The 27,042-nt window shown below is 41.3% G+C and overlaps 2 protein-coding genes across 4 annotated transcripts; both read right to left on the bottom strand.

The window, feature by feature from the left end:
* Window positions 1-4,093: 4,093 nt before the first annotated feature.
* rbm26 (RNA binding motif protein 26) lies at window positions 4,094-13,908 on the bottom strand. 3 transcript variants are annotated; one of them, XM_020080220.2, is made up of 22 exons: window positions 13,320-13,908; window positions 13,072-13,190; window positions 12,640-12,758; window positions 12,429-12,520; window positions 12,063-12,340; window positions 11,552-11,836; window positions 11,209-11,445; window positions 10,650-10,790; window positions 10,181-10,321; window positions 9,864-9,972; window positions 9,572-9,728; window positions 8,728-8,925; window positions 7,820-7,921; window positions 7,655-7,723; window positions 7,457-7,555; window positions 7,277-7,351; window positions 6,712-6,879; window positions 6,347-6,451; window positions 5,977-6,180; window positions 5,700-5,786; window positions 5,457-5,570; window positions 4,094-4,837 (listed from the first exon to the last, which is right to left on the bottom strand). In XM_020080220.2, the coding sequence occupies exons 1-22, from the start codon at window positions 13,376-13,378 to the stop codon at window positions 4,748-4,750; spliced, it is 3,048 nt and encodes a 1,015-aa protein (XP_019935779.2). In that variant the 5' UTR covers window positions 13,379-13,908; the 3' UTR covers window positions 4,094-4,747. The 3 variants fall into 3 exon arrangements, with proteins under 3 accessions (XP_019935779.2, XP_019935780.2, XP_019935781.2); XM_020080221.2 differs by having other exon boundaries at window positions 7,820-7,918; window positions 13,320-13,792; XM_020080222.2 differs by lacking the exon at window positions 7,820-7,921.
* A 3,311-nt stretch (window positions 13,909-17,219) lies between these two features.
* cyp27c1 (cytochrome P450, family 27, subfamily C, polypeptide 1) lies at window positions 17,220-25,720 on the bottom strand. The gene is made up of 9 exons (XM_069525628.1): window positions 25,269-25,720; window positions 23,676-23,866; window positions 23,175-23,374; window positions 22,677-22,886; window positions 21,952-22,115; window positions 19,247-19,413; window positions 18,929-19,007; window positions 18,505-18,708; window positions 17,220-17,839 (listed from the first exon to the last, which is right to left on the bottom strand). The coding sequence occupies exons 1-9, from the start codon at window positions 25,551-25,553 to the stop codon at window positions 17,720-17,722; spliced, it is 1,620 nt and encodes a 539-aa protein (XP_069381729.1). The 5' UTR covers window positions 25,554-25,720; the 3' UTR covers window positions 17,220-17,719.
* Window positions 25,721-27,042: the final 1,322 nt, after the last annotated feature.

Genomic DNA, 27,042 nt, shown 5'->3' on the forward strand with positions numbered 1-27,042 from the left:
TATCCACTCAGCACTACGCCGATGGAGGGGTGGGTGAAGTGTTTGAGTCTACAACACACTTCTGGAGTCTCGGGGGTAAACAGTGTTGCAGCCAAATCCAATCCAATAGAAGTAAATGGGACCCCTTCTTCAGACGTATTAAAACAAAAACATGCCTCCATACTGCTCCTGTGGTTTCATCCAAGTGTCCGCAAGCCCCGACATTCAAATATCCTCCTCGGATATGAATTGTCAGATGTTCTTTCAAGCTTATTTTTTTGCAAACAGTTGATAATTTAATATCCAGCTTTTACAAACCACCATTAAGATTAATTTAGACATTAGTCTAATGTTCCTTCTGCTGTAGCTCAGGTTTTAGTCTCCACCAAGTCCTGAAGGAAATGTCTGGTAAATAATTAACTATTGCCACTTTAAGTATAACTATGACGTACTTGTATTTATTTGAGTATTACTGCTAACCCTAACCCTTCACTACATTTATAGAGCAGCTATAGAGTTTCTAGATGAACATTTTTACTCCATGTTTTCGGTAGTGAACGTAACAGCCGTACATCGCTCTGTTTGCAGCACGTGTCTTGATTTATTGATGGTATGTCCCTGGGTCACTGAGGACCTGTGGTCAGCAGACAAGGCTAAAGGGCTTTGTTGTCAAACGCAGCAGAATTTCCCAACAAACTCGGGATGATGGAGAGGTGCGTTTATTTTCTAGAGGAAACAAGTGTTTTCATCTTGTGTCAGTACTAACAAAGATTTTATTTAATGTAATATAAACTGGTTAAGAATTAAAACCGCGGCTGCCTTCTTCACACAGGCGCCGATTTCACAACAGAAGGAGAGAAAAATGTGTCCCCAAACTCAAATGATCCTGAATGACTATGCTGATTATGATTTAGAGGCTGCTGGTTTTGTTTCAAACTGTGCCTTGCTTTGTGGCCGGGGGCCCTGTGTTGTTTAAAGGGTTGTCGGGTTATAAATACTAAATTAATCATGCTTTTGCTCAACTTGCTGGGGACTGAAATTTGCTTATGAAGGCCCATGATCACATCAAATATTAATGGTTTTACAAAGAACTGGCATTGTAGCAAAGGGGGCAAGTCGAGCGAGAGCGTGGAGCGCTGTGGTGGGAGGGGTCACTGTTGATTTGAGGTCAGATATCTGTATATCTTCACCTCAGATGGATTCAGGTGACACACGAGTGAGTGACCAAAACACGATGTCAGGACATTATCCGTCCATTACGATGAATGTTGTATGTATAATTCTACAAAATTGCTTAAGTGGTAATTGGTGTTAGTTGGCACGCAGCCATGTTTTTGTGTTGTGAAAATGCAGCGATAATATTCAAATGAATCGGAATAAATACATTAGAAGTGCTTAATGTTATGCATTTTCCTAGTTGGAGTATATCCATATGACCGACTTCTTAATCCCCGAAGGGCTTCGACAAGAAACTACAATCATCTCCACTAACAAATGGCAAATCTCCAAGCAAACAAAAGTGAACATTTTAACACAGTTATCATCAACCCCCCCCTCCCCCATGTGAGACGTATTTTAGATTTCATATCCTTTCTCCACACGCAAAGAAAGAAAAGAATCCTCACTGTTGTAACTCATTCCACAATCTCCCCTCATTTGTCTCTGACACAAATCAGAAAGTTACATTTTATATCATGGACGACACAGATGCTGTAAATTTGTTAGCCCATATTTTCCATATCGCGCACGGAGCAAATAAACGTCCTCTGGCCACTGAGACACAAAGGGAGGCGGCCGGAGCTCGCAGACATTCTTGCATGCTGGTCACATCAGCACTGAAGTGGCTGTAAACGACAAGGGGCTCAGTCCTAAATCTGTTTATTCATGTGGCGCGTTCCACACTAAACAATTGTCAGGAAATGTTGGTATTTGTGTCAATCAAACCGGGCTCGTGACGAATAAAAGCCACAGGTTCTCGACACAAACACACAAACATGCAGGTAAAACTGCAACTGCTCTGTTTGGAGACAAATAAACGCTGGTGTGAGTGTGGTGGAACCGCAGGAGGTAAATGAGACGACAGGAGGGGGCATTTAACTCTCCCAGACTGAGAGATGGAGGGATGAGGGGGGAGTTTCTGGTGGCGACGCCGAGGAAAGGAGCTTAAATGAAAAACAGCAGATATTCCATGAGAGCAAATCTGATTTCTCACAATTATCTCTGCGAGCCTGACAGGCACCGGGGGTGGCACAGGAACACTGACCTGGTGGACACTGATTGGGTTGTTTGTCCTGGCTCACTCCAGGCTGAGAGACTGTGGAGAGCGTCTCTGCAGGTGAACACCAACAGCGTACAGACCGCAGCGTCCCTGTCGCCTAAACACAGAGACACATATTTACTTTAGTTTGAGCAAAATGAAAGGGTGAGCAGTATTAACCCAGGGTCAGATTGTGACAACACAAAGTGAAGGCACACAGATAAACATTTGGATGTGTCACAGTAGGAAAAGCACAAACTGGAAGTGCACACCTTCGCCGAGGCCCAACAGTCCCTGCATGAAACCACATTTAAAGTAACTTAATCCATCTTTTCATTTGGATCTGCACCAGATTGCACACACTCATAAATATCAGTCCCCTAAACATGAGAAGATTGTGACAATGTTGAACTAGAATTATTGCACAGCCAACCAGTGCAATTTCTGTGCATATATTTTAACTCAAGATTCATAAAAAGGTCACTGTAACCTTTGACCTTTGACCACTGCAACATAATCACTTTATCTTTGAGTCCAAGCAACAACTGATCAAAAGTTAGACTGAGATACCTCAAACAGTCTTGAGATATCAAGAGGCTTTCTTGAAGCCACCGTGACCTGATCAGTTTATCAGTGAGTCCAAATGAATTGTGCCACTTGTAAAGGAATTCCCTACAGGCAGTCCTAATGTGTCATATTCACAGTAGCATGAGGTCACTGTGACCTTGACCTTTGACCTCCAGCCACACACATCTAATGAGTTCATCTTTGAATCCAAGCGAAAGTTTCTACAAAATTTGAAGACATTCCCCCAAACCGATCTTAAGAAAACATGTTTTAAAAAAACTTATGACACTTTGAGGTCACCATGACCTTTGACCTTGGGCTACCAAGATGAAATCTAGGCTCAAGCTTAATGTTTTTGTCAAATGTGAAAGAATCACCTCAAGGTGTTTTCGGAGATTTTGCATTGATAAGGAAAAAATATGCTTTGTGAGGTCACAGCGACCTTTGACCATCAAAATGTAATCAGTTCATTCTTTAGTCCAAATTTATATTTGTACCAAATTTGAGGAAATTCCCTCAACACATTCTTGAGGTTAGCAAGTTCACAAGAATGAAATGTAAAAAAAAACCAAATCATAATGTCTGTGGCTACTGGCTGTCGCCGGCACGGAGGCATAAAGACGCTCGATCTCGCAATGTTAAACAAAGGGGACAATAAAATTCCTGATCTAGATCTACACTAAAATGTTATGATTTTTCCTGACACACATCACAACAAGATTCAAAGTTATCAGTCAAGTAGTTTTTGTATAATCCTGCTAATTAACCAACGGACTAACAAACACAGATGAAAACATGACCTCTAAGGATCTTACCCACACTCTGGGCTACTGGCCTGTCATCATCACACAGTCTATATATAATACAATTGTAGAGTGCCTTTCATTAATTAAAATTAATGGTTCAATAAGTTACATCAGACAAGTATCACACACAATAAGTGCAATTACTAAATGTTTAAAAACATAGTATTTTAATACATCAGTACTTTACAATAAAAATTTACATGGAAAATGTTGAGGCCTCAAGGAGGAAGAAGACTTGTGGCCGGACACTGCCAGCTCATCCTGCAACAAAATAAAAAAGGAAAGGTGTTATTGTTTTACTGGAATCTGGATTATAAATGTTAGATTAACCACATTCCTGCAAATAAAACATTTACAGATTGTGTCATGTTCTTACCTTGGCGTTAAAATCAGTGCTGAACATTCAGTTACCTTACCGCTCCAACATTTAAAAAATGTTGGTAGGAGGATTTTTGTAGGATTGTTTGCTCTTTAGGGGAAGAGGAAGGTTTTTTTGGTTTTTTGAAATGGTCTTTTTCGACTCTTGTGAGTCTTCTTTTTTTTCACTGCCACGTTTTTTTTTTTCTTTTTTAAATCTTTTTTTTTTGTTTTTCTTTTTTTGTTTTCAGCAGTTTGTTTTCAGACCATTTCAATTCTTTATTTTTTGTACAATTCAAAGTAAAGCCAAGAACTGAGAAGCCAAGCGTTCATACAAATCATTTAAACCCTGACATAAAATATTTACACATGAGCATTTAAGTCAACCTAATACTATTCAGCAAAAGCTACAGTCTGTCATTCAGTGAAACTACAACATAGGTTTGGTTTTTCTTAAACTGAGAGTTTAACAAATGTGTCTTAATTCGATCAGGTGTCACATGTCCAGACAAACTATGTGTTCTGTGAACCAAAATAACTAAATCAAATGAAAAAAAACTTCTAGTTCTACATTAAGAGCATTAAAAAATTCACCGTTGTTGCATCTGATACACACATTAAAATTAATCAAACTCACAATGTTCTTTTGCCAGTTACATATTTGTGAGAGAAAAAAAAACGCCAACATGATTTCTAAACAGGCATTGAAATCTAATAAAGTTGCTGGATTGTTGCTCCTTTTCCACACCGGGGCGCCCACAGACGAGCATGTGACCGGTCTTCATCTGCGCCAGGAGCGTGGCTCGTTGTCGTCCTCTTCCTCGTCGTCGTCCTGCAGAAGGTCGTCTTCACTCAGCGACTCCTCCGGGTACTGAGGACGACAAGAAAAAGGTTCAAGGTGTCTGAAGTGATAAGGTAAGTGAAGGCAAGAAAGAATTTTCACTTTCAGCATTTTTCGACGTATTTTCAAAAAACCTCCAGAGGGACAGAATTCTCAGTTTGACAGTGTGATGCTTGCTGTAATGTTTAATGGCTCCCTCTTGTGTTCTCCAATTGTACAACAACATGAAATATGTTTTAAATGAGCAGGTATCTGACCAGAGAAAATACCTGGAAGTATTTTCATTAAAGTAAATACTTTCTCATGAATCTGTGTATCAACATGAAGGGCAACACTGGATGATCAACTTTACAGAGAAGCTTCTTTACAAAATCATCAGCTTCTATAAAAGAGAACAATTCCATCACCATTAAGAAGTTTAAAATTTCATTTTAGGCCTTGAAAACTCTTAAATATGTGGAAATATTACATTCCCGGTTTTAATTATGTGAAAGTTCATTCACCAATACTTCAAATGCAGTATAAATAAGTTCTTCCTATGGATACTTACCGTCTCTTTCTGTAGTTTGCAAGATAATGTGGCAGATCTTAAATCAAACTTGTTAGTCTGAATAAAAAAAGATATACAAAGTGAGAAATGCCCACAAACCTCATCCTCTTCCTGTTCTGCCCCATCGGCACCTGCAGTACTGAGAGTCATGGCAGGCTTGTGCCACGCCAGGCGTAAAGTCTGGTTGTTGAACCTCACTCCATGAAGAGCCGCCTACAGAGGGACATGACAGACAAGTGAGCCAAGTGCAGTGAAATATAACAGACTCGATCGCAGCTCTCCAAGCTCTAGTCAGGAAAATACAATACAGAGGAGGAAAGGTAGGGAAATGAAATGATTCACCTGTTCAGCCTCTGCTCTGGTCTTAAAACTGATGACCGCAGACAGGTTGTTTTCATCAATCTGGCCGTCTTCGATCTCGCCAAATTGCTTCCATCATGAAAAAAAACAACATTTTGGTCACGTTACAAAACACATTCATTCCTGTGCAACTGTTGCAATAATAGTTTATTTCAAGTAGCAGGTAAAATGTGACAAAACATGCTGGTTTTCTTAGTTCTGGTTTTTCTTTTAGTGTTGCACCATTTGTCGTCAGTGATTGATTTTTCAGTAGTCTTACAGCAAAGTGTGGCAGCAGGTCTACACAGTCTGCCTCGGTGAAACCCGAAATCTCCAGCACTCGTGGTCGATGGTCCACGACTGCGTGCAGCGACAAACCTCTTCCCCGTCCTCTGGAGCCCCTTCCCCGGGCCCTGAGAGAACCACGGCCACGAGTGTGGACCCCCCTGCCTCGTCCTGGTGACAGGAGTCCTCTTTTAGCTGCCTGGATTAGAAAAAACAAACCAAAGTGAAAAATAAATGGAAAGAAGTAAAAGAGAGCAGAAATATCTGGACACCATTTGAGGTTACCAGAGCACAAGTTAGCCCAAATGGCAGCTGTGTATTCTACCACTTGATTTCAAGCTTGGGGGACAGTTTTGAGTTAATACCTCAATTTGAAGCTGGGTGTACTTGATCTTCAGTAATGCAGTGTCCTCTCCTGCCTGACTCTTCTTGTACAGGTCCAGCTCTGCATCCAGCAGTTCCTTCTGTGCCTGAAAATATTTATAACTCATATTAGGAAAGACAACATTGTAAGAGGGATATTATAACTCAATGGCAACTGAACAAGCAAAACATTTAAAGTAAAGTTGCCTCTACCACTGCCCTTTTAGATGATTCAAGTTAAAAAGCTAAACTTTTTAAAAGGTTTTTATCCAAATCAGAAATATCCCAATTAATTGGTTTTGATGAGTAGGATTTTTGTTTGCAGTGTCTGAGTTGTATGGATGGTGGCCGCTGGGGGAAAGTCTACCTGAGCCTTGCTCTTGGTCGTGCGTAGAGGGTTGCTGCTGCTTGAGATTCCCTTTATCTCCTCTTGCAGTTTGGTGATGCTCTTGGTTAACGTGCCCAAAGTCTCCATGATCATGGCTTTATCCTCGGCCTTCATTGCTTTATTTTTTTCTAGTTTGGATATCAGGAGCTGCAGAGGACAAGGGCAGAAGAACAAAGGTTACATTATTAGACTTCTTGAATCACACAGCGTCAGCCAGAGGTCACATAGTAAGAAACACAGATTATGTCACTCGCAAAAAATCATCTTTAGGTCAAAATTAGCCCCTTGACTTGCTCCTTAATCCTTTTTACGAGGATCACACTGTGCACAAGTCACATGTCCCACAAACACTTTTCAATCACCACTGGTTTAGCTACACAAACAAATCAAAGCCGTCTGATGACTGGTACAGGAACTCTGTCGCCTCGTGTTGCTTTAGAGATGAGTCAGACTTCTTTTATAGCCCACAGGCTTTTTGTTACAGAATCTAGATGCTGTCAGTTGTTTTAATGGTCTTAATACACTTCTCAGCTGATTATCTCACCTTTTGTGTCTCAATGTGCTTCTCCAATATTTCGTGCTTCTTCTTCCGTACATCCTGCTGTAGTCTTAGAGCTTCCTGTGAAAAGAATCATGTTTTCAGTATGAGAAAACGAATTGCTCGCTTCCCTCGGAGTATCTGCCTTCCCCTTTTCCTGCCATTCCCTCTGTTTTCTCCTCTCACCTGCTTCTTCTTCACGGCTTCCTCTGAGGTTTTCTGGGCTGCCTTCAGGGCAACGGGATTGTACACAGTTTTTGTGAGACCCATGGATGTAGAGAACACCTGAAAGGGGGGAGAAAAGTGATCACACGAAGGATTCGACACAATTTGAAGTAGGAGGACAGATTCTCCAAGAAACAAAAATTCAGAACAGAGACTTACTTTCTCAACAGGAGCTGCTGGTTTTGAAGAAAAGCCCAAACGGTCCTTCACTGACACCTTCGAGGAATTCTACACCAATAGAGAAAAATAGATCATGTTTATGCTCACATTTTGGAGACTGACAAGTATATGTAAGAACCTCACATCACACACACACACACACACCTGAGAGGCTACACTGGAGTCTTGGGAGGGCTCAGAGTTTGCAGGGAGCATTGGTCCTAGGCGATCTTTGACCGACTGCTTCAGAGAGGTGGCTGAAGGCTGCTGAACGATGAATGCGTTCACAATATGTCAGGATTGATGAGGTACATGAAACTGTTATATTATATTTCTGTTTTCTGGTTGGGCTGAAGTTATGGCTGCATCTGCTTTATTTTGGATTTCCTACATCTGCAAAAATGACTCACAACAACAGTCAGAAACAGAAGTTCTGTGCTGCGATGTTCCCGCCTCCATTTACGGGAGGCCATTGTTGTAATTGGCAACACTAGTGCCACCACTCGAACCTTAAGTTTTGCATACGGTTCATGTCCCCGTTTTACTTGTGGGACTTTCAACAGATATGTCGCCAAATTGATGACATTGTAGCTAGCTCTGGCTAACGCTACACTACCGGATATCACCTCTTCTTTACTGCTCTAAAAACAGTTCAGCACACCTTCTGTTTTGGAGCAGAGAAGAAGAAGTGATTTCTGGGAAAAGAAAATAGCAGTTTAATCTGGGTGAAACGAATGCACCATGAAGATGTGGTATCAGATTGGTACATGGATTTAGGTACTCGATACTCGGCTCAGCATTTATCGCTGCTTGCATCAGGACATCTCTACTACAAACTGTTTCTAGAAATGCAAGGTTCACTGCAAAGATATTTAAGCATTTTAACAGTTAATACAATCTCAAAATTCTATTTCATTTCCGTTTAACTTCTTTAATAATCACGTGGAATTAATTTGTTAATACATACACTAGGGGGAAATATTTTGTCTAAATTATTCAAATACTAGCAACATGTGTTCCTTGTGGTAAGACTAAACTTAACAAACATGTCATGAGTGTTAAAGTCCTTTTACCAGTGCTGGCTGTGTCGGTGTCTGTGGCTGCTGCTGCGAGTGAGACTGGCCGTGTCCATCATTCCCATCTTCACGGAACCAGTGCACCCTGATGAAGCGGTTGTTGAGAACGGCCTCTGTGCTTTGCATAGCTCGCTTGGCCTCATCTGGAGACGCAAACTGGATCAGTGCCCCCTCTGGGTCGTTCTGGTAGGCCACCTGTAAAAATAAATCAAATGGTGCAATGAACCAGGTGTTTAAAGAATATTGCACAGGCTGTGACTCCTGGATCATTTATTTGAACCCTGCCTCAACAGTGTATGGTTGTCAAATGATCATGAGTGACTAAATGGGGATTGAGAAGTTATATGAGGTAAAGAATACAGGAAATGCAGGTCAGAATGCTTCACAAGCTAGCTACATGGAGTGCTTCACACAAAGAAGACAAAAGACAAAATAAACTTAATAAATGAAACATAAAAAGAAAATCAGTTGAGGAGCACAGCAGCCACCTGGTGGTGAGAAACTGTATAGCAGTTACTCACTTATTGTTTCAAATCACATTACTGATGACTGGTTTCAAAAAGGATTTTTAATCTATACTGAAAATAAAATGTATTAATGTGGATGTAGCCAAAGTGGAGATAGTGAGTGACAAAAACCAGTAACCAAGACAAAACCTAAACCTCTTCATAAAAATCCTGAATAAAACTAAACTATGTAAAGGTTTTAAAATGTCTCAACCTACACATACATCAGTGACCTAATATGCAGCCTCACTGTTTGCCTAACACAGTAACTACATGTTTTCCTGACTAACCATCAGAGCTGTGACTTCATGTCTGTGTTCCACGTAGGCACTGACCTGCAGGTTGACGATGGTGCCAAACTTGCTGAAATGTTCATTGAGTTTGCTGATGTTGTTGAGCTCTAGGGGAATTTGCCGAACCAGCAGCTTGGTGTTGGTAGAGAATGGGGGTCTTTTGTGGTAGCCCTGGTGGTTGGGTTTGTTAAAGTTGGGTCTGAACAGAAAAGACAAATCATTGAAAAATTCAGTGAGAAAAATATTATTTTACTACATCTGTTGAATTTGCTTTAACTATATGTTAAAAGTGAGCATATGACTTATTTGATCTTAAGAGTCAAATGTGTCTTACGTGTCAAACCAAGGTTTCTTTGACAGGAGGCCTCCATCTTGAGAAATAGCTGGTCTCTTCCTCGGATCAGATTCCATTACAATCCGCATACAGTTGTTAGGAATCTTGTCTGTAGAGGGAGAAATGCTGATGGATCAGTTTTGAAACAACATAACACTAAACATAAATAAAGTAACGTGTAATAATGGTATTTTCTTTGTTTGTGAAGCAGTAACAGGCTGCACAAAGGCCAAAGGGCAAAGGATGATAATAGTGGGGGGGTATGTTTTAAGACAATCTATTCAAAGCTCCAAATGCTCAGTTCATGAGAACAATACCTCTCTTTGGCCGGTCAACCTCCCCCATTGTGAGGCCAATCAGGTTGGGTCTCTGGGCATTGACCCTGTGGCGGTAGATTGGTCTGGAGGTGTTGGTGATGCTGGGAGCTTCAGGATTGTACACATCTGTCTCATAGTTGTCTGTCAGCAGATAGATGATTATTTAATTCATAAAACAGCAATGCAAGTTACAGTAAGAGTGATTCATAAATACAGAACTAACACCCTGTCCCAATTCACCCCTTAGCCCTACCACTTGGCCCTGACCGCTGCTAGTAAAATCACTGTACTGTTATTACTGTCACTGTAATAACATTAGCTAGATGCAGATGATGTAACGAGTGGTGTCCTCATTCCTCGGGGAAGATTTGTTTTAGCCCCCTCCCTTGTGGCTCTGTTTGAAAGGGACACTACAGGCAAAGGGCCTTGGGACAGGGCCTAGATGTGGAGCTTTACACACTGCCATTACCGGCGTTGAAGAGCGGCCCTGGGCCCTGAGGGAGTGAGGGTCGCATCCCAGAAGTCACTATGGTGGGAACAGAGCTTGTGATGGAATTGGGAGGAGCATCCATGCCTGATGGTTGCAACGGAGGAAGTGGAGGAGGCGGACCTGTGTCAGACAGAATAAAATAATAATAATACAGAAGGTCAAGCAAAACATCAACATACCAGTTTACTTGTCCTTTGGATGATTAAATTTACTCGTCAAAAGCAAAATTCACTTGTCTAGGTTAATATGACAATAAAATACTTTTTAATTTTGTTTGCAAATGCAGAATTCAGACAAAGAACAAATTAAAACATCCAAACTGTAACAAGTAAATTTCTCTTTCACTTGCCCGACAAAACATCCCCTTACTCAAGACAAGCGGATGAACCTGAACATTCACACACGCTCGGTGATTCCTTTTCTTGCATTGCTAATGCTCTTTGCTAATGATTGCTAGAAGAGCTTAGTAAAGCTGCACTGATTGAGTTTTGTTCATCCTGGACTCATTTGTTATCAAATATAAAAACTGAACTCATACCTGCAACAGGTGGAAGGCTAGGTGGAAGGGCACCCGGTGGTGGCACAGGGGGCCGCAGGTTTACAGGCGGGGGGTTCATGAGAGGTGGTGGGGGTGGGAGCCCAGGTGGTGGTGGGGCATCCACACCTGGGATTGGCGGAGGTTGGAAAGGCAGCATATTGGGCAAATCTTCCACAACGACTGGGTCACTTCCATGGTCAAAAGGACACATGTCTCCACGCATGCAGAACCCCTTTTCTGGAAAACACAGCAAACACATGTAGAACATTACTCACACAGAAACGTAACAATAAAAACAGCCGGTCGTAGACATCATACAAAATCTTTTATCAAGTTTTCTCACCATCATAGTCACGGCATCGATTCCTCTGCTGAGGAGGCTGTGGCGGCCCCCTGCCAAACGGTCCACGGTCCACAGGGTGATCAGGGCAAAAGTCTGTCCAACTGTCACTGCTGTTGTTGCTGTGATGGTGTGTGGGGGCGATGACTGTAATGGTGCTGCTCAGTGTTGGCACTGGGAAGTGTGTAGTGGTTGCAGTGGAGACCTGGGATGCTGCAACGAAGCCGTCACCGCTCTCTGTCCTCTCCACTCGATCATGATCGTACTTCAATTTTCCAGAATCTCGTTCTGTGAACAGACAATAGCAATGCTCAGTTGTAAAACAAGACTGGGTCAAAGTCTAGTATATGGCTCGATCATGCATGGTCTGTGTGAAAAATGCTTAACTCTGTGCAGATACAGCTTCGTACAAAGCAACTAATTGTAAAAATATATATAATGTAATGTTGTGTTCTGTCTAAATACACTTTGAAACAAACGGGGAAACAGAGTTGTGTTTCTGAACCTGGCTTACCTCTACTCCTGCTTCTAGATCTGGTTCTGCTGTGGGACCTGCTCCTGCTGCGATCTCGATCCCTCTCTCTGTCCCGGTCTCTGTCTCTATCCCTGTCCCTCTCTCTGTCACGATCCCGGATGCGGTCCTTGCTCCAACTTCGACTGCGGCTACGACTGTAGCTGCGACTGCGGCCTCTCCTGCGATTGTAGCGTTCGCGGTACGAGTCCCTCCTTGGCGGGATGCGGTCGTACTCTCTCTTCCTGGAGCGATCGGCTCTCTTACAGTCATCGCCTCTCCTAAACATGTGGATAAACAACAACAAAATAAGTAACAAATAGTTATACTAGCTGAAGACAAAATGTTAAATGGAAGGGGTGCACACACCTGCTATCTCTACTGTAGCGAGAGCTTGATTGCGGAGGGCTGTGATTCACTCGCCGAGAGAACTTCTTCTCACGTTCTTCTTCCCTATTTGTCTGAACAAAAAAAGTGCACAATTAAAATGTCTATAAGAGAGCCACTGATATGTGAGGTCCTCTATATCATTTAAAGCATATCATGTGATGGTACCAAAGTATTGACGCATGAAAACTACCTCATCTTTTTTCTGCTCATCTTTCTCAACTTTGCCCAGAGAGGAGTGAGCCTCTGGTAGTGGGAGGTAGCTTTTGTTGTTCACGGCTTCAAACAGCTTATCCACAAATAGCTGCGTCTCTGAAGAGAAGAAGATGAAGCAAACATTTGAATACGCTGATAATTATTTATATCCTTCACCTGAAACACAAAAATAAAACAAGGCTTTTGTGAAGCAGGGGATCAAAGATCCCAGTAAATGCATCTCATATATTCACAGAGCTAATCGTTGGTATCTTTTTCACCATGTAGTAGTTTTCAGTTTTACATGATTCACACGCCAGAATCACGATAAATGTTTTTTTAACGATTTTCCGGGTCTACAAACATCGTGGTTACCTCAGATAGTAAAATAATACATGTCATGAACCAGGCTGGGTGAGGGATTAAATACCTTTTTGAAGAAATACATCCAACTGGTCGATACACAGAGCTTTGAGTTCCTTCACACTTTTATCCTTCTTCACCAAAGCCACGACATACTTGGCAAGGGCGGAGGGGTCTGCATCACATCTGGAAACGAGAGGAAAACAAACCATAAATACATGAGAATAAAGAATCTATGTATACATATAAATAACAGTAGTTGGATGCTTTGACAGGAAAGAACAGCTTGTGATGCTAATGGCTAACGCTACTTACATGGGCTCAAGGGTTTCAGACAGCCATGTTTTCAAGGCATCGAGGTTTTCAATGATCATTTTAGATGCAGCCGAACTTCCCCTCCACCGCGGCCTCGGTCAACGCCACCTGGCTGAAGTCACTCACCGACTTTCTTACTTGAAACGGTGACACGCTTTAGTAATATTTGATCAGGCCGGGGCGCCAAAAGCTGCGTTAGCTTAACTTAGCTCAACGTTAGCCAAGCGAGCTAGCCACTTGGCGAAGGTCTTTTTCCAGGCCCCAAGCGCGCGGCTCGATTCCTCAACTTTCGTCACACGTTTGTCCTTGAAGTGAACATGGAGCGAGACCAGCGTCAGTCAAAGTCCAGCCAAACAAAACATGACTGTTGTGACTAATATCTAACTGTTCAACGTGAAGAGGATCCACGCTTCACTTGCCACTGTCCCCTCACACAAGCTAACGTGCCATGGCCACTATTTACTTCCGCTTTTGGGTCTCGTTGGTGAAATATCGCGAGAGGGAGACGGGCCGCCCTGGTTCCATCAGTGAGGAAATTATTTCCCCCAGTGGTGGAGAAAATAAATATCCATTATATATATATATATATATTACGAGAATAATTATGAGAATAATAATAATAATAAATAATAATCTCATCTCATAATAATGTCTTACCATCCCAAAATTGTTATTCGTGAAAATGCTTTTACAAAAGGCCGATCTAATTATATCATCACAATCTTTCTTTTACTGTGAAAACAAATAAAGGAGGGGGGGAATTAATATATGTGTGACCTGAGTAATACATATCACTAGCAATCATACATAACATTTATACATAACCCCTTTTCAAAGAGAAACAAGAAGAAACAAGAACACAATTCTTAACATTAAAAACACTTAAAAAGTACAAAGGGTAACTGTCATTATGAGGTGAAGTTAGTCTTTGGAAACAGGTAGTTTATTTAATATCAGTTTGAATTTAGAGGAACATTTACATATTTCCAGGGGCTTTTACTATGAAATTCTTCATCAGACTGCTCTGATATTGTCAGTGAGACTCTGAGGTGATGTCATTTTGACAGTCTCTTGTTTTGTTGCCTGAAATTCAGATTCCATTTCTTCATAATAAAGTTCTACTTATTATTCACAGTGTGGTAACAACAAATCATTCATCAATCAATCATGGAGTCACATACCTGCAGAATGAGAACAGGGAGACAAGGTGTCATATTTTTCATTTAGCAAAAAGATATTGTATCATTGTATCAATCATTTCATCGGCCTGAATCAACACTGATGCATTAAAAACATTCAAATAATTATCTACCCGAGTCCACAACTTCAAATGTACTTCTTTACACATTTCATAATCTCAAGATGGAATTTATTTTTTATTGTTCGTGAAATCCAAACATTGCCACCGACAGTAACTTACAACATAATTAAATGTGCCATAGAATATCAACTATATGATAAGACGAAATATTGCAAATCAAACATAACACACTTATAGTGGTTCTATTGAACTTAACTGTATGTGTTTGTAAAAAAAAAAACTCGAATTAATCCTATTCAAAAATAAAACTTAAAAAGTGTTTTACAACTCACCTTAAAGTTGAAGCAGTGAAAGAAGTTGAAAAGTCTGATCTGCCAGTTTGTGCTTCTTCAGTGGAATGATTAAAACTTAGCTCCTTTTTCCAAAGACTGCTGAGAGCTGATGGGAACATTTCCCAGTTTGGACCGAGCTGAGATCTTTTTTGTTTATTGCAGGTGAGGCATGAAGTGAGGCCTTTGCAGTTTCCCTCCAAAAGTGACTTCCTGATTTACTTCCTCATTTCATAAAACTGTTTGTATCTTTAATGTCTAAATCCAGAGAAGTTGATGAAATGATGCTTTATGTAAAATATAAGAGTCCCTTCTTCAACAATGGTTGTTCAATCCTCATTGTGTTTAAAATCCCCAGTAGTGACAGCAGGCTGTTGGCCTCGTCACTTAGTATGTATTACATTACTTTAATGTAAAAACTTAACCCTTAGTGATTCAGTGCTTCTTTTTCAACATGTAAAGACACTGTAGAAACTTTTCTTATCGTTGATTCGACTTCAACCACAAATGATTTTTTAATGTTGAATTAACAAACCTTTCTGTCTGTAAACACACACAATTACAATATAAAGTAGTGAGAAAAGGAAAAAGTCTGAACGATACAAATAAAAAACCAGCAGGCTTTTTTCTCCACCAGTGAAACATCCTCTCAAACAAATGTCTGGAAGAACAAGAAGTAAAGAGACTGTTGGACTCACCGGATGTTCTCAGGAGAGACGAGTCTGAGATCAGCTGTTTGGAGACAGAGCTGCTACTGGACCAGATGCTGTGCGGCCATCTCTCCACAGGGAGGCGCCTATCTATCTATCTGTCTGTCTATCTATCCATCTGTCAGTCTGTCTCTCTGTCTGTATGTCTGTCTGTCTTTTCTGACACCTTATGGTCAAACACTGTTTTTATTTTACATTTTATAAATCTAACACTCGTCTCCTCTGAGAAAGGAATTGTTTAAATAAACAACAAAAAGAATGCATTCACAATGCAACTCTATTTCTTCAGATCTATAAACCAAACACTTGACTGGACTGTATAAATGTCAGGTCGATCATGCTGAATGTCTGTGCACACAGCACATGGCAGCAGTTCTGCAGGTGGAGTCACACATTCAGCTCTTCAACACTAAATAACCACATTCAAATCAAAGTGTGATGGGAAAACATGTGTTTTAGCTCAGGCTTTATTTGATGGAGTTGGGCAGTTTGGGAGTTTTCCACATTTTAATGAACTCAGAAATATTGATGGATCAGAACAATCGACAGGAAATACATCTTCACTCAGATACTAAGTCAGAATTATGAGAATGATTTCTCATCTTAATGATTTACAGGAACTGTATTTTTTTTTTCATCACAGCGGCAGAAATGGGCTTCCATACAAACTGCATCAAAATCCTCAGACAGTTAGAAGATCACGTTTTATATTTTAATAGAAACATTATACCTGTGTGGAGGTTGAATTTACATTGTAAACTACATTCGTTTTAAAATAAGATATCCTTTATTAGCCAGCTGTACCTAATAAACTGGAAGAAGTAAAATTCCTGCATTAATTATTTCCTATATAAGTGAGAGTATCAGGCCAGCTGTACTTTAAGTATAGCCCATTCAGAATAATGTATATTTTGTTGTACAATAAAGACCATGAAACATGAATCTATAAGAAAACATCTGCATTAATTTATCTATTGGTAACATCAGTTCATCAGTGTGAATTTACTTCCACCTCATGCAGTCAGAAACTTAAAACTCCCAAAAACAGACTTAAGAAGTTTTTTATTTACACATCCCCATTTTAGTTTCTTTACATTGCTCTGTGTTTGTAATTATATATGTAATCAACATACAATGTTTAATACAGTAAAAGGTGCAGTTAAACAAAAGAGAAGATAAATCTTATCGTCCATGCAGCATGATCCTTCAAAATGGTACAACCCAACAACGACTCGTCTGTTCTCCTGAAACATACACTTACCCTCTCGATAAAAATCGTAATGGACAGTAACAGTTGACCTGATAAAATACTCAGTCACACAAACAGCAAAACAAAACTAAATTACAGACATTTTATCTAAATATATTGTGTGAAGAAATATAGATTTTCACGAGATAAAATGTTTAGTTTATAGTGGTTCATTCAGGATGATGAAATTATTTATTTTAAAAAGTCACACGACTTTTTCCTACACATGTATACGTTTTCAGTATGTTTGGATTGAAATCATGTAATGCCACTGTAGTGATTAAACAGAGATAAAAAAAACAACCTGCTAAAGATAATTTGGCTTACAACACAATGAAAACACTAGCATAAAATAAAGCTCATTATATACATTCTTATAAAACAGTTCATTTTCAGAACATTCATGGTTGCCCTTGAACATTACCAGTGATTTGCTTTCAGTAATAATAAGGACACAGTGTGTTTATGTAATAATGTGAATGGGGACATTATTATATACATGCATGTGTTGTAGCATAAAAGGATACAAGACCATAGATTATAGTTCATCTTTCCATTTTGAACAGGATGAATGAAAAGAGTAACAATCCGAAGAAACTGCATGTGATTTTTACCAAATACAAATTATATAAATATTTAAAACGTTTTTTATCATTACATTATTGGTCCAGTACTATGATTGTGTGCTCCTCACTAACAAACATGAGGGGAGACACATTTCTTGGCTGAGTAAAACCTCAGTCTGAGCTCTAAAGATCTAAAAACAGTGGAAGGTTCACTGCCCCAAACAAGCATGAATCAGCACTTTAAAAAGGTACAGTATAGTCGACCTGATGCAGAGGAGTCAGCATCTAGTTCGCCCTGTCGATGAACTGTAGGTGAATGGGAGCAGCCGGGCAGAGCAGGCCGTGGGTCTTCGCCTTGACGTCAGCAGAGAGAGGAGACGGGACAATGTGGAACCTCTGAATGAGCTGCACATGGGGCAATAAACACAGATGTTAGTCATACTGTACGACTCAATAATGAAACATACATCTTGTGTGAGAACTTTTGGGTTTCTCTATAAATGTTATGGTCGTGGGCTTATAATGTTTTGTTTCGGCCCTTGAACTGAATTGAAAACCTTTGACTATAATTCATTCTCCTTTTTGCCATGTTTTTTTGTGAAGAACTTTTTAACCTTGTTTAGATAAGTGTATTACAAATAAAGTTATTATCGTTGTCTTTTTTTAAATAAATTAAACGTTGATACACTTCTCAATTTAGAAGACACTGACTTTTCTCACGAATGTTATTTTGTTGATGTGTGATGTGAAAAAGAACCAGAGGGATCCTTAGGGTCATCCTTCACATGTGACATCGCTGAGGTTTTTTAATGTTTTCCCAATCAAAAAGAATTTCTCTGGTAGTTTTCCTCACTCTAGTCGCGGTTTAAGGACAGAAGATGTTGAACCTTGCAAAGATTGTTACGCCCTGGAGTCTTGTACGATTGGGAATAGTTGTATACATGACACAATAATAAAAACATAATGCATTTGTTTCTATAAGTGGATATATACTGTATAATTATATATATATATATAAGTCAGAGGATACATTTTGAATGTGTAAGTCCAAGAGTGGATTCATATCATACCCTTGTGAGGGCGAGATGCATCTCTAACTCTGCGATTCTCCTGCCGATGCAGCTCCTGATGCCGTAGCCGAAAGGAATGGAGCCAAAGTTGTCAACACGATCAGTGGAATCTTTCCGTATCCAGCGTTCTGGACAGAAGTCTGAAGCATCCACAAAGCCCTGCTCATCCATAGATGTGGAGTAGTGACACAGAGCCAACTGAGTCTGCACAGAAAACAGGGAAAACTTCAGTGGTGCAATGAAAACAGCTGGGCTATTGTACGAGCAGCTGTACAGGACAGAGAAAGAGATGTATGAGTAATGTGAGATCGTGTTACATCTGGTTCCACTGTAATGTTTTTGGCTCACTCATATGGTAAAACTTTCTCTTCAGCACATGCACACTGCAGAGCACTTTCGTCTATTCTGTCTCTATCGGTCTTACCCCTTTGGGGATGAAGTATCCACCCACCACCAAGTCATCCTGGGTAATCCTTCCGTTGCCTGGGAGAACTGGAAACAGCCTGCTCCCAGGGAGGGTTGCACAAAGACGGTTATTCAACAGCATTGCACACTGATCTTCTTGCAAAGGTTAATTATAAGAGAATGTGAAAAGCCACACAAAGAGATAGATAAGTTTATGTGAACGTATTGAACAAAGTCAATCACAGATTCTTAACGTAGATAAAACTTTAAACTGACCAACCAGGAAACAGCGAGAGAATAAAAACTGTTACAGTATAAAAGTCAATGCTGTCTGCACCTGAGAGTCTCTTTGACCAGCCCTCTGATGAGAGGCAGACGGGAGATATCTTCAGCTGTGGCAACGGTTCCAGGTCCCAGAGCCGTCGTCACTTCATTGAAGATTTGCTGCTGTACATGAGGGTGTTGTGCCAACAGGTAGCTGGCCCATGAAAGAGTGAAGGACGTCTAAAAGAACAGATCAAAGGAAATCATTGCACGTTCTATACAGTAGTGGTGTTGTTCGGCTTTTCAATGAAATCTCTGTGGAGAACGTTTTGCAACAGTTTTGAGTTTGACTGCATTTCCAGCTGATATAAGAGTTTCTGAGACGTTGCGTAAGTGTTTTGAAACAGCAAGGGGCTTTGAGGGAGAGGGGGCTAATTCCACGTGATGAGCAGACACTCAAGACCACTCCGCTGGCTGCATTCTCAGCCCTTTATTCCTCGTCTTACGTCACCCATTCTCATCCGCTCTCATTCAATTGTGCCTTGATTAAATTCACTCACGTGTCCCGCACTTAAACATTGCAGCGCTGATCTCTGATCAAATGCAATAAGGATACCCTCACTGCATTTGAGCTGACATGACTCCACTCTTTTTAAATGTCCTTTATGACACATCTTTTGCTTTTGCTGTCATCAGACACACCCTGACGGTTTTCATTTCCTCTTTCCTCCATTTTAACCACCCCACCCACTCGTTTCTCTTATCTCACTGCTCTCAGTTGTCCCCAACTCATCCTTTTTTGTGACTCACCCCTCACTGGCATTTAAATTTCAATGGTGTTGGCAGATTAGAGGATGATATGAAAATTGGTGACACCTCTCCTGCAATTACACAATATCTTTACAAACTTGTAATTTATGCCTTGTCACCCCCGCCCTCATCTTTCCTCTTTCACCGGCGTCCTGTCTATCTGTCCATCCTCACTTTTTACCTACGCCAAGGAGACCATCTTTTCACCCCTTTCAGTTTGTTGGTTAGTTGGTTTGTCTGTTTGGAAGCAGGATTACCGAACCCCTTGAATTTTGGTGTAGAACCCGGAATTTCTTTGTTAAATATATTTGAGCTAAAGTGTTTTTCCATATTTTTGTTGATTTCTCAGAAAATAATTCACGGCATGTTTAGGGGACTGGTATTTATGACTGTATGCAGTTTGATGCACACCCAAATAGAAATCCGGATCTAGAAAAATTAAATGTAGCTTCGTCAGGGGACTGTTGGGCCTTGACGGAGGTGTGAGCTCTACTGAGTGACCTTCTACTCTCTGCATGCATTTAATGACATCTGTGGGTATCAGACTTGCAGCCTTGTTTCAGCAAACATCACACTGAATAGACCACACAGGTCAGTCTCAGGTCAGTGTCTCCCATGTATATGCCCGTGTATATGCCCCATCGTCCTACACCTCCCTCTGCCCCTACTCCTCCTCAGATTCTCCCTCCCACTCTGACATCGCCCTCTCCCCATCTACCCAACTGGCTCCTAATCAACTCCAGCTGGCACAGACGCTGGCAACACCTCAGACAAAGCCTGAGAGGAATCATATGACAAAAGCTCATCCGGACATGGCTCTACGGGAATCAGGTCTCTTCCTTTCACCCCCCTTACCTTGTTTTTTTCCCCCCCAAACATCCATTGTACACCCATCTCTTTTTGTCCTCCTCCTTCCCCAGTCTTTTGCTTTTTCATGACAGCGTCCCTCTACCTCAGACTCGCATCATTATTCTCCGCGCTCATCTCACCTCTGCCCAGTCTGTGCTATAACTCTGGCTCTGGCTAACGTGTCTTGACAGCTCTTGTGTGCGCTTGGTAGAGGCAAATGCACCAAGAGGTCGGGTAATGGCTCAGCTAAGTCGACCCCCTACCAGGACGTGGCCGTTGCAACAAGTTCAACAAAAACACACACACCCTTTTATCCATGGCCCCTGGCTCAGCACAAAACACTCTCCACCCATAATTCTTATTAACCTGACAGTACCCAAAACAAATTAGGCAGTAACTGCACACATATGCTCACAGCGCACACACTGTGAAAATCATGCTCAGTGGGTTTGGTGTGTTATTAGTCACCAGATGTTTTTTGTCCTATACTTTTTTTAAATTTAATTTCAAATATTTTCTGTCTCTTGCTAAATTGCAGCGTGTGGGTGTGACCGATGAGCCAACAGGCGGAGGTGCCAGCAATGAAAAAGTAACATCCTGGGTCTAAATCTGACCCAGGATCTTAGCTCCATGTGATGTTCCTTCTCCCTCCCAGTGTTTCCTGTGTTCTATAATCTGCCAATTAAAAGGTGAAAAAAAAATCTGTAAAACTTGAATATGGAACCATGTGAACGCACAACACAGATTCTTGTAGGAAGGAAGAAAAAAAAAAAGACAAAGCCCCCTTGTGTGGATTATTTAACCGACAGAGACAAATGATGAGAAACTAAATATGAGTGAGAACAAGTTTGTCAGTGGGATACTGTGTAACCCCACGATTCACTGCTCTGACCTGACGCTGGCACAACTACACAGGCACGGATTTGGCGCCAGAAACCCAACCCTTGAAACTCAACACTGACTCAGACACACACACACACACACACACAGACATACACACACACACACACGTGCGACTCCCAGCTACCCCACCTTCTGCTGAAGCCACACTCTTTGCACCGCCTCACTCCTCTGCACGCATATCGTCTAACACATCTGCATAAACAAAGTCGCACACACCGTGTCCACACCGGCCAGTAGCATCTCTGTTACATTGGCGTAGATCTCCTCTATGTTCATCTCCCTGGTGACGAGCATGTGAGTGAGCAGTCCCCCCTTCACCTCTTCTCCCCGCTCCAGCTGGGCCTCGATATCTTTGAGCCTCTTATCAACATGAACACGGCCTGGGTTCCGACGGAGACAGATGAGGGATGAATGGAGAGGGGGTGAAGGACAGCAGGGGGATGTGAGGGAGGGTAGCAAAGAAAAGGAAAGAGAAGAGGGAAAAGGGTTATGTAACAGAGGGACCCCTTACTCCCACAGTCCTATGGTAGAGCTGTAGAGATTTATATGCAAATCAACATTCCTTTCTATTAAGCCAGGCGATTTCTCCCCCCCAAAAAAGTGAACCAGACCTGTGCTTTCCTGTTTCTAGTTTGAAAAGTACCACACAGAGAGAATTATCTAACACACTACACACTGAGGAGTATTTATCATGATTTTAAGAGGGATCAGAGATTTGGCATCAACTCATTAGACCGTGGAAACTTAAGTTTATATATTGTTCTTTTCTAAATGTGCCTTTTAAAAGTCAACTTCTTTTAAAAACATTCTATTCACTCTTAAAGGGCCATTACACCAATTTCACACATGATGATTGGTTTATTTGTCACTGGGGGAGAGCTCCTCAGTTTGTGAGAACAGTCGTGTAATGTGTCAGATATTAAAGGCTATGATCTACGCACTGAATTTGAAGAGGCCATCCCAGGATTGACAGAATTCCACCCATGGTTTGGGGATGAGAGGTCGGAGCCACTTAGGGATGGCGCCCGCGTACATGGTAGTCTTGAAGGAGCTGAACATGAGGTTCAGCGCACTGATGTAATCTTGGGTTTCCTGGGGAATCTTGTTTTCCAGACAGCCAAGTCGACACTCGTACAAAATAGCTGACACACCTGTAAAGACCAAGGTTTGGGAAAAAGAGATGGTTTCAGGGTTTTTGTGTGAGTGGAGTTACAAAGCTGCAACGAGGATCCCTGACCGTCCTTCTAGTCACCAGACTCAAATGTGTACACATCAATGGTTTGTGCAGTTTGTGCCAAATCTACTTTTGAGAGGATTGATTACCATGTTTTTTTGCATTTTTTATTTTTCCTATCCATTTTCTCTTTGACCCCACCTCTTTCTGCGTAACTTTTGTCTTATCAAATCCATTCTGCCCTGTTTTCACTTCCTTCACCTACCTTCCATGGCATATTTGAAGAAGAGGTCGTTCACGTTGTAGATAGTTGCTCCGTCAGACTCCCAGCTACGCAGAGTACAAACTCTCTTGATCAGGTCATCCACCACTAGGTTCACGTCATCGGAGAAGACTGCTACGTCCCTAGGACGCATGATGAGCTGTCTGAGCACACCCCGCATCTTCAGCCACTCGTCCCCCTCACTGGAAAACAGGAGACTAGGTGAATATTTGACATTCCCATGCAAGCGTTCATCGACTAAAAACTAAAATATCCTAGCAGCTGAGAAGAAGTGGTATTGATGATAAATGGGGAAAGTACAACATCTTAGTTTATAGATCTAAATGCTTAGGAGCTTGTGCACTAGAAGTGAGCTGATCCTTGAAATGTAGCCCACACACCCAGATTTTATTTTATCTACACATGTTAGAAATTAAAGTGATTACTCTGACAAACCCTAAGTCACTTATTTCATTCAGAGGTCAAAGGTTGTAGGAGACTCACGCTGAGATAAGGCCAGTGGATCTGCCCCTCATGTCTCTGTACTCCTTCCATGACTCCATGTTCGCTCTCTGAGGGGCCGGGCCCTCGGCCCTGAGCACTTGAGCCAACAGGTCCCTGTCTGCGATCGAGACCACCAGCTGAGGTCCAAATCGGGACTTGAAAATCTTTCCATACTTCTTTCTGTGGTCCATCTTTAAAACAGAACAACCAGTTAATGGACACATTTCTTCATTCATTTCACATAAATGTTTTTTGGAAATGGGAGAAAATCCAGCAGTGATTTCATTCCATGACTCTGATGCAATTTTTCTAAAATCAAAATGTAATTATGAACACATGTTGGTTGTTAGATTAAATCCAGATTTTAGCTAAATCTCTAAATGTATTCTTAAATACTTAAAACCAGTTTGATCTGATTCATGCAGACTGACTAATAACAAAGCACATTTCAGCAGTGTGGCATTGCCAACACTGTCACTGTATATCCAGCAGAACCGGTCTGTAACAATGGAATCATCTGAATCTTGATTCACCGCCATTCACATATTGGCTACCTCATTGTTGTTCTTTCAGAAACCGTTTTAAGGGAAATTAAAAGTTAATTTTGTTTCCATTAGCAACTTTCCAACTGATTTCCACTTCCAATTAAGAAAGTATAAAATAATAATGGTACAAGGAGGTAATGAGCATAGTCCCTCTGGAAAAACTGACTTATACCCTTCATGACAACATTGGAGCTTTCACAAGGGTATGGCAACCTGTTTTAGATGTTGTGGACCCCTCTGGTCTGAGCTTTAATGTTCCTCAATAAGTGATGCAACATGGATGTCGCTGACATAGCTTAGAATTGGGTGTCAATCTGGTGGTGTGTTTATGTTTATGTGTGTGTATGTTTATATGTAAGCTTTCTTTTGTTGTATAAAAAAGTATGGTTCTGCAGGAACTATATGTAAAGGACAATATGTGGACTGCTGAACCTCAATAAAAAAAGATTTAAAAAAAAAGAAAGTATAAAATAATAATAATAATAATAATGTCTTTTCTACTATTACATTGCATGTGGCATAAGAATTTTGGAAAATATTCACCCCAATGGCAATAGGCAATAGAGACAAATCACACTGATTAAATTAAATTAAAATTGAATTGTGTAAGGGGGGGGGGGGGATTCACTTGACTTTGCAGATGTTATTGTCCGTTTGTGGTGGTCATCAGTAAGAACCTGTCCTGCTGATCAAGAACATATGTAACAAAACAACAACTATTTTGAAATCTTTCTCACTGGTAAAAACTTGACAGAGGTTTTGTTGTGTCATGTCGTTCGACACCTCTGGACAAACACCAGATCGCTTCATAAAAAGTTTATCTTCTGCATCTTGTGTGGGAGAAAATACTGTCAGTTATTCATGCAACTCATTTGAGGACTATTACAAAACTCGTGCCTTGGAGCGAAAAAAATCAACCACAGAACGAACCTCTGGTGCGCTTTTACGCAACGGTCTGTGCCATTTTACGCATGGGCGGGCATATTTTGGCGGACGCAGAGAAAACAGCCACAAAAAAAAAAAAAAGATGAAGCTCCAAACACATTACCTGGATTTCATGGATTCTGCTGAACCCGTCTCTCCAGAAGAACTCGACCAGGTTGGAGATGGTGCTCGGTCCAGGCATCTCCTTCAGACTCTTCATTTTCTCGCCGACATCCGCCGGTGTGATCAGACTCTGGGCCATGGCCCCTTCTTCGGCCGCGGAGATCTCCAACGCTTCGCTGGCTGCTGACTTGTGTAAAGCGCGTAAAGCGAAGAACAGCTGCTTATTGAGCCGTTCGCCCTTAAAGTTCATCTTGTACGCTGTCGCCAAACTTTTCAGGAATGCCATTGTGACAATTCTTCTCGGAGCTGCTCGTGGGTAAAATGAAAAAACGATGCGCTTCGGTGTCTTCTGAAGATTCTCAAAAAGCGCAAAGACTTTTCGTTTTGCAGATGCTTGTTCCCCGGCACGTGCAGAAGCGGCCCTCCTCCTCTTCCTCCCTGTGTGTTGCTGTGATTTAGAGTCGGGCTTTTATTGAGGGATCGTTTCAAAGTAGTGGCTTGTACAACCTCAGGAGTGGACGAGGATTGGATGTTCGCTCAAAGAGAAGGGAGGGATAACTCTGTATTCGGCTGTGGGCGTTTCCACAACCCGAAAAAGAGCTGTTCGGTTCATTCTTCTCAACGTGCAAGTGCCACAGTTATATCACACCAATCAATCAACGCCCCCCCCCCCCCCCCCCCCCCCCCCGCAAACACACACACACACACACACACACACACACACACACACATTGTCTGTGACAATGATTAAAAGGGATTACCTGTAACATGAAGCCAAACTTCATTATGTACCATTACCAGTCATATTGTGTAACAAAAGGAAAATCCCTCATCTTTCAAACAAATCACCAGTCCTTTGCACACCTCACTGTTTGAAAATGTTGAGCAAGTTTTACCTTAAAGGAATTCTGATGGCGTGTGTACAGTCTGCAGGAGGCGGGGGACTTATCTCAGTGTGGAGCTCACACAGCCATGAGATTTATGTGGAACATTTCTCCTGAACCTGACGGCCAATTTTGCCCCTTTTCCCAAGAGATGAATGTTGCACCAGTGCTTGATGACACTTTAAGCGAATGGGAAATTGTTGCATGTTAATCATGGCCAAAGTTTGGTGTGATCTTTTAACTCTAACATTAAAAAGGCCTTTTCTTCAATTCAGAGAAACATACAGAGCCAAATCTTCTGTTCAGTTAAGAAAGATAATCAGAAGTTACACAAATCACAAACAAGAATATTCTGATGGATCTCTTGTATTAATTTTACATATTACACTATCAAACGTTTACTTGTGTCCCTGTCCAGTCTTTGCACCTCTCACCCATATCTTCACCACCATGTGAATTTGAATCTACCTCGATAGTTTTGATGTCTCCCAAGCCAATGAGCTTCAACTCCTGAGTTTCCACAATGCTCACATTGGACCAACTAAGCCACAGATAGACCCCTTCACGGTGGAATTAATCCCTGTTGTTTTGCGTAAAAGGTTGCTAATCGTAATTTCTAGCAATTTCTAGTTTGCACGAGGCACGAGGCTCTAGATGCATGTGTATGTTCTTTTTGGGAAAGTCTTCAAAAAGCCCAAACAAACCCTCACCTCCCTTTACCCGGATTTTACAAATCCTAAATTCAATAAGGATCTAAGTTTTATAATGCGTGTAATGGTGGTCTGAGAAATTTGATCAACGGCCAACAATCTCCTGACAGGAAAAACAATGGTTTAAATGCAGTCTTTCTGTGTCTTGCCATTATTTTGTCTGAAATATGTCTCTGTATAT

This window comes from Paralichthys olivaceus, chromosome 1 (genome assembly GCF_024713975.1).
Source record: "Paralichthys olivaceus isolate ysfri-2021 chromosome 1, ASM2471397v2, whole genome shotgun sequence".
Classification (NCBI taxonomy): domain Eukaryota; kingdom Metazoa; phylum Chordata; class Actinopteri; order Pleuronectiformes; family Paralichthyidae; genus Paralichthys; species Paralichthys olivaceus.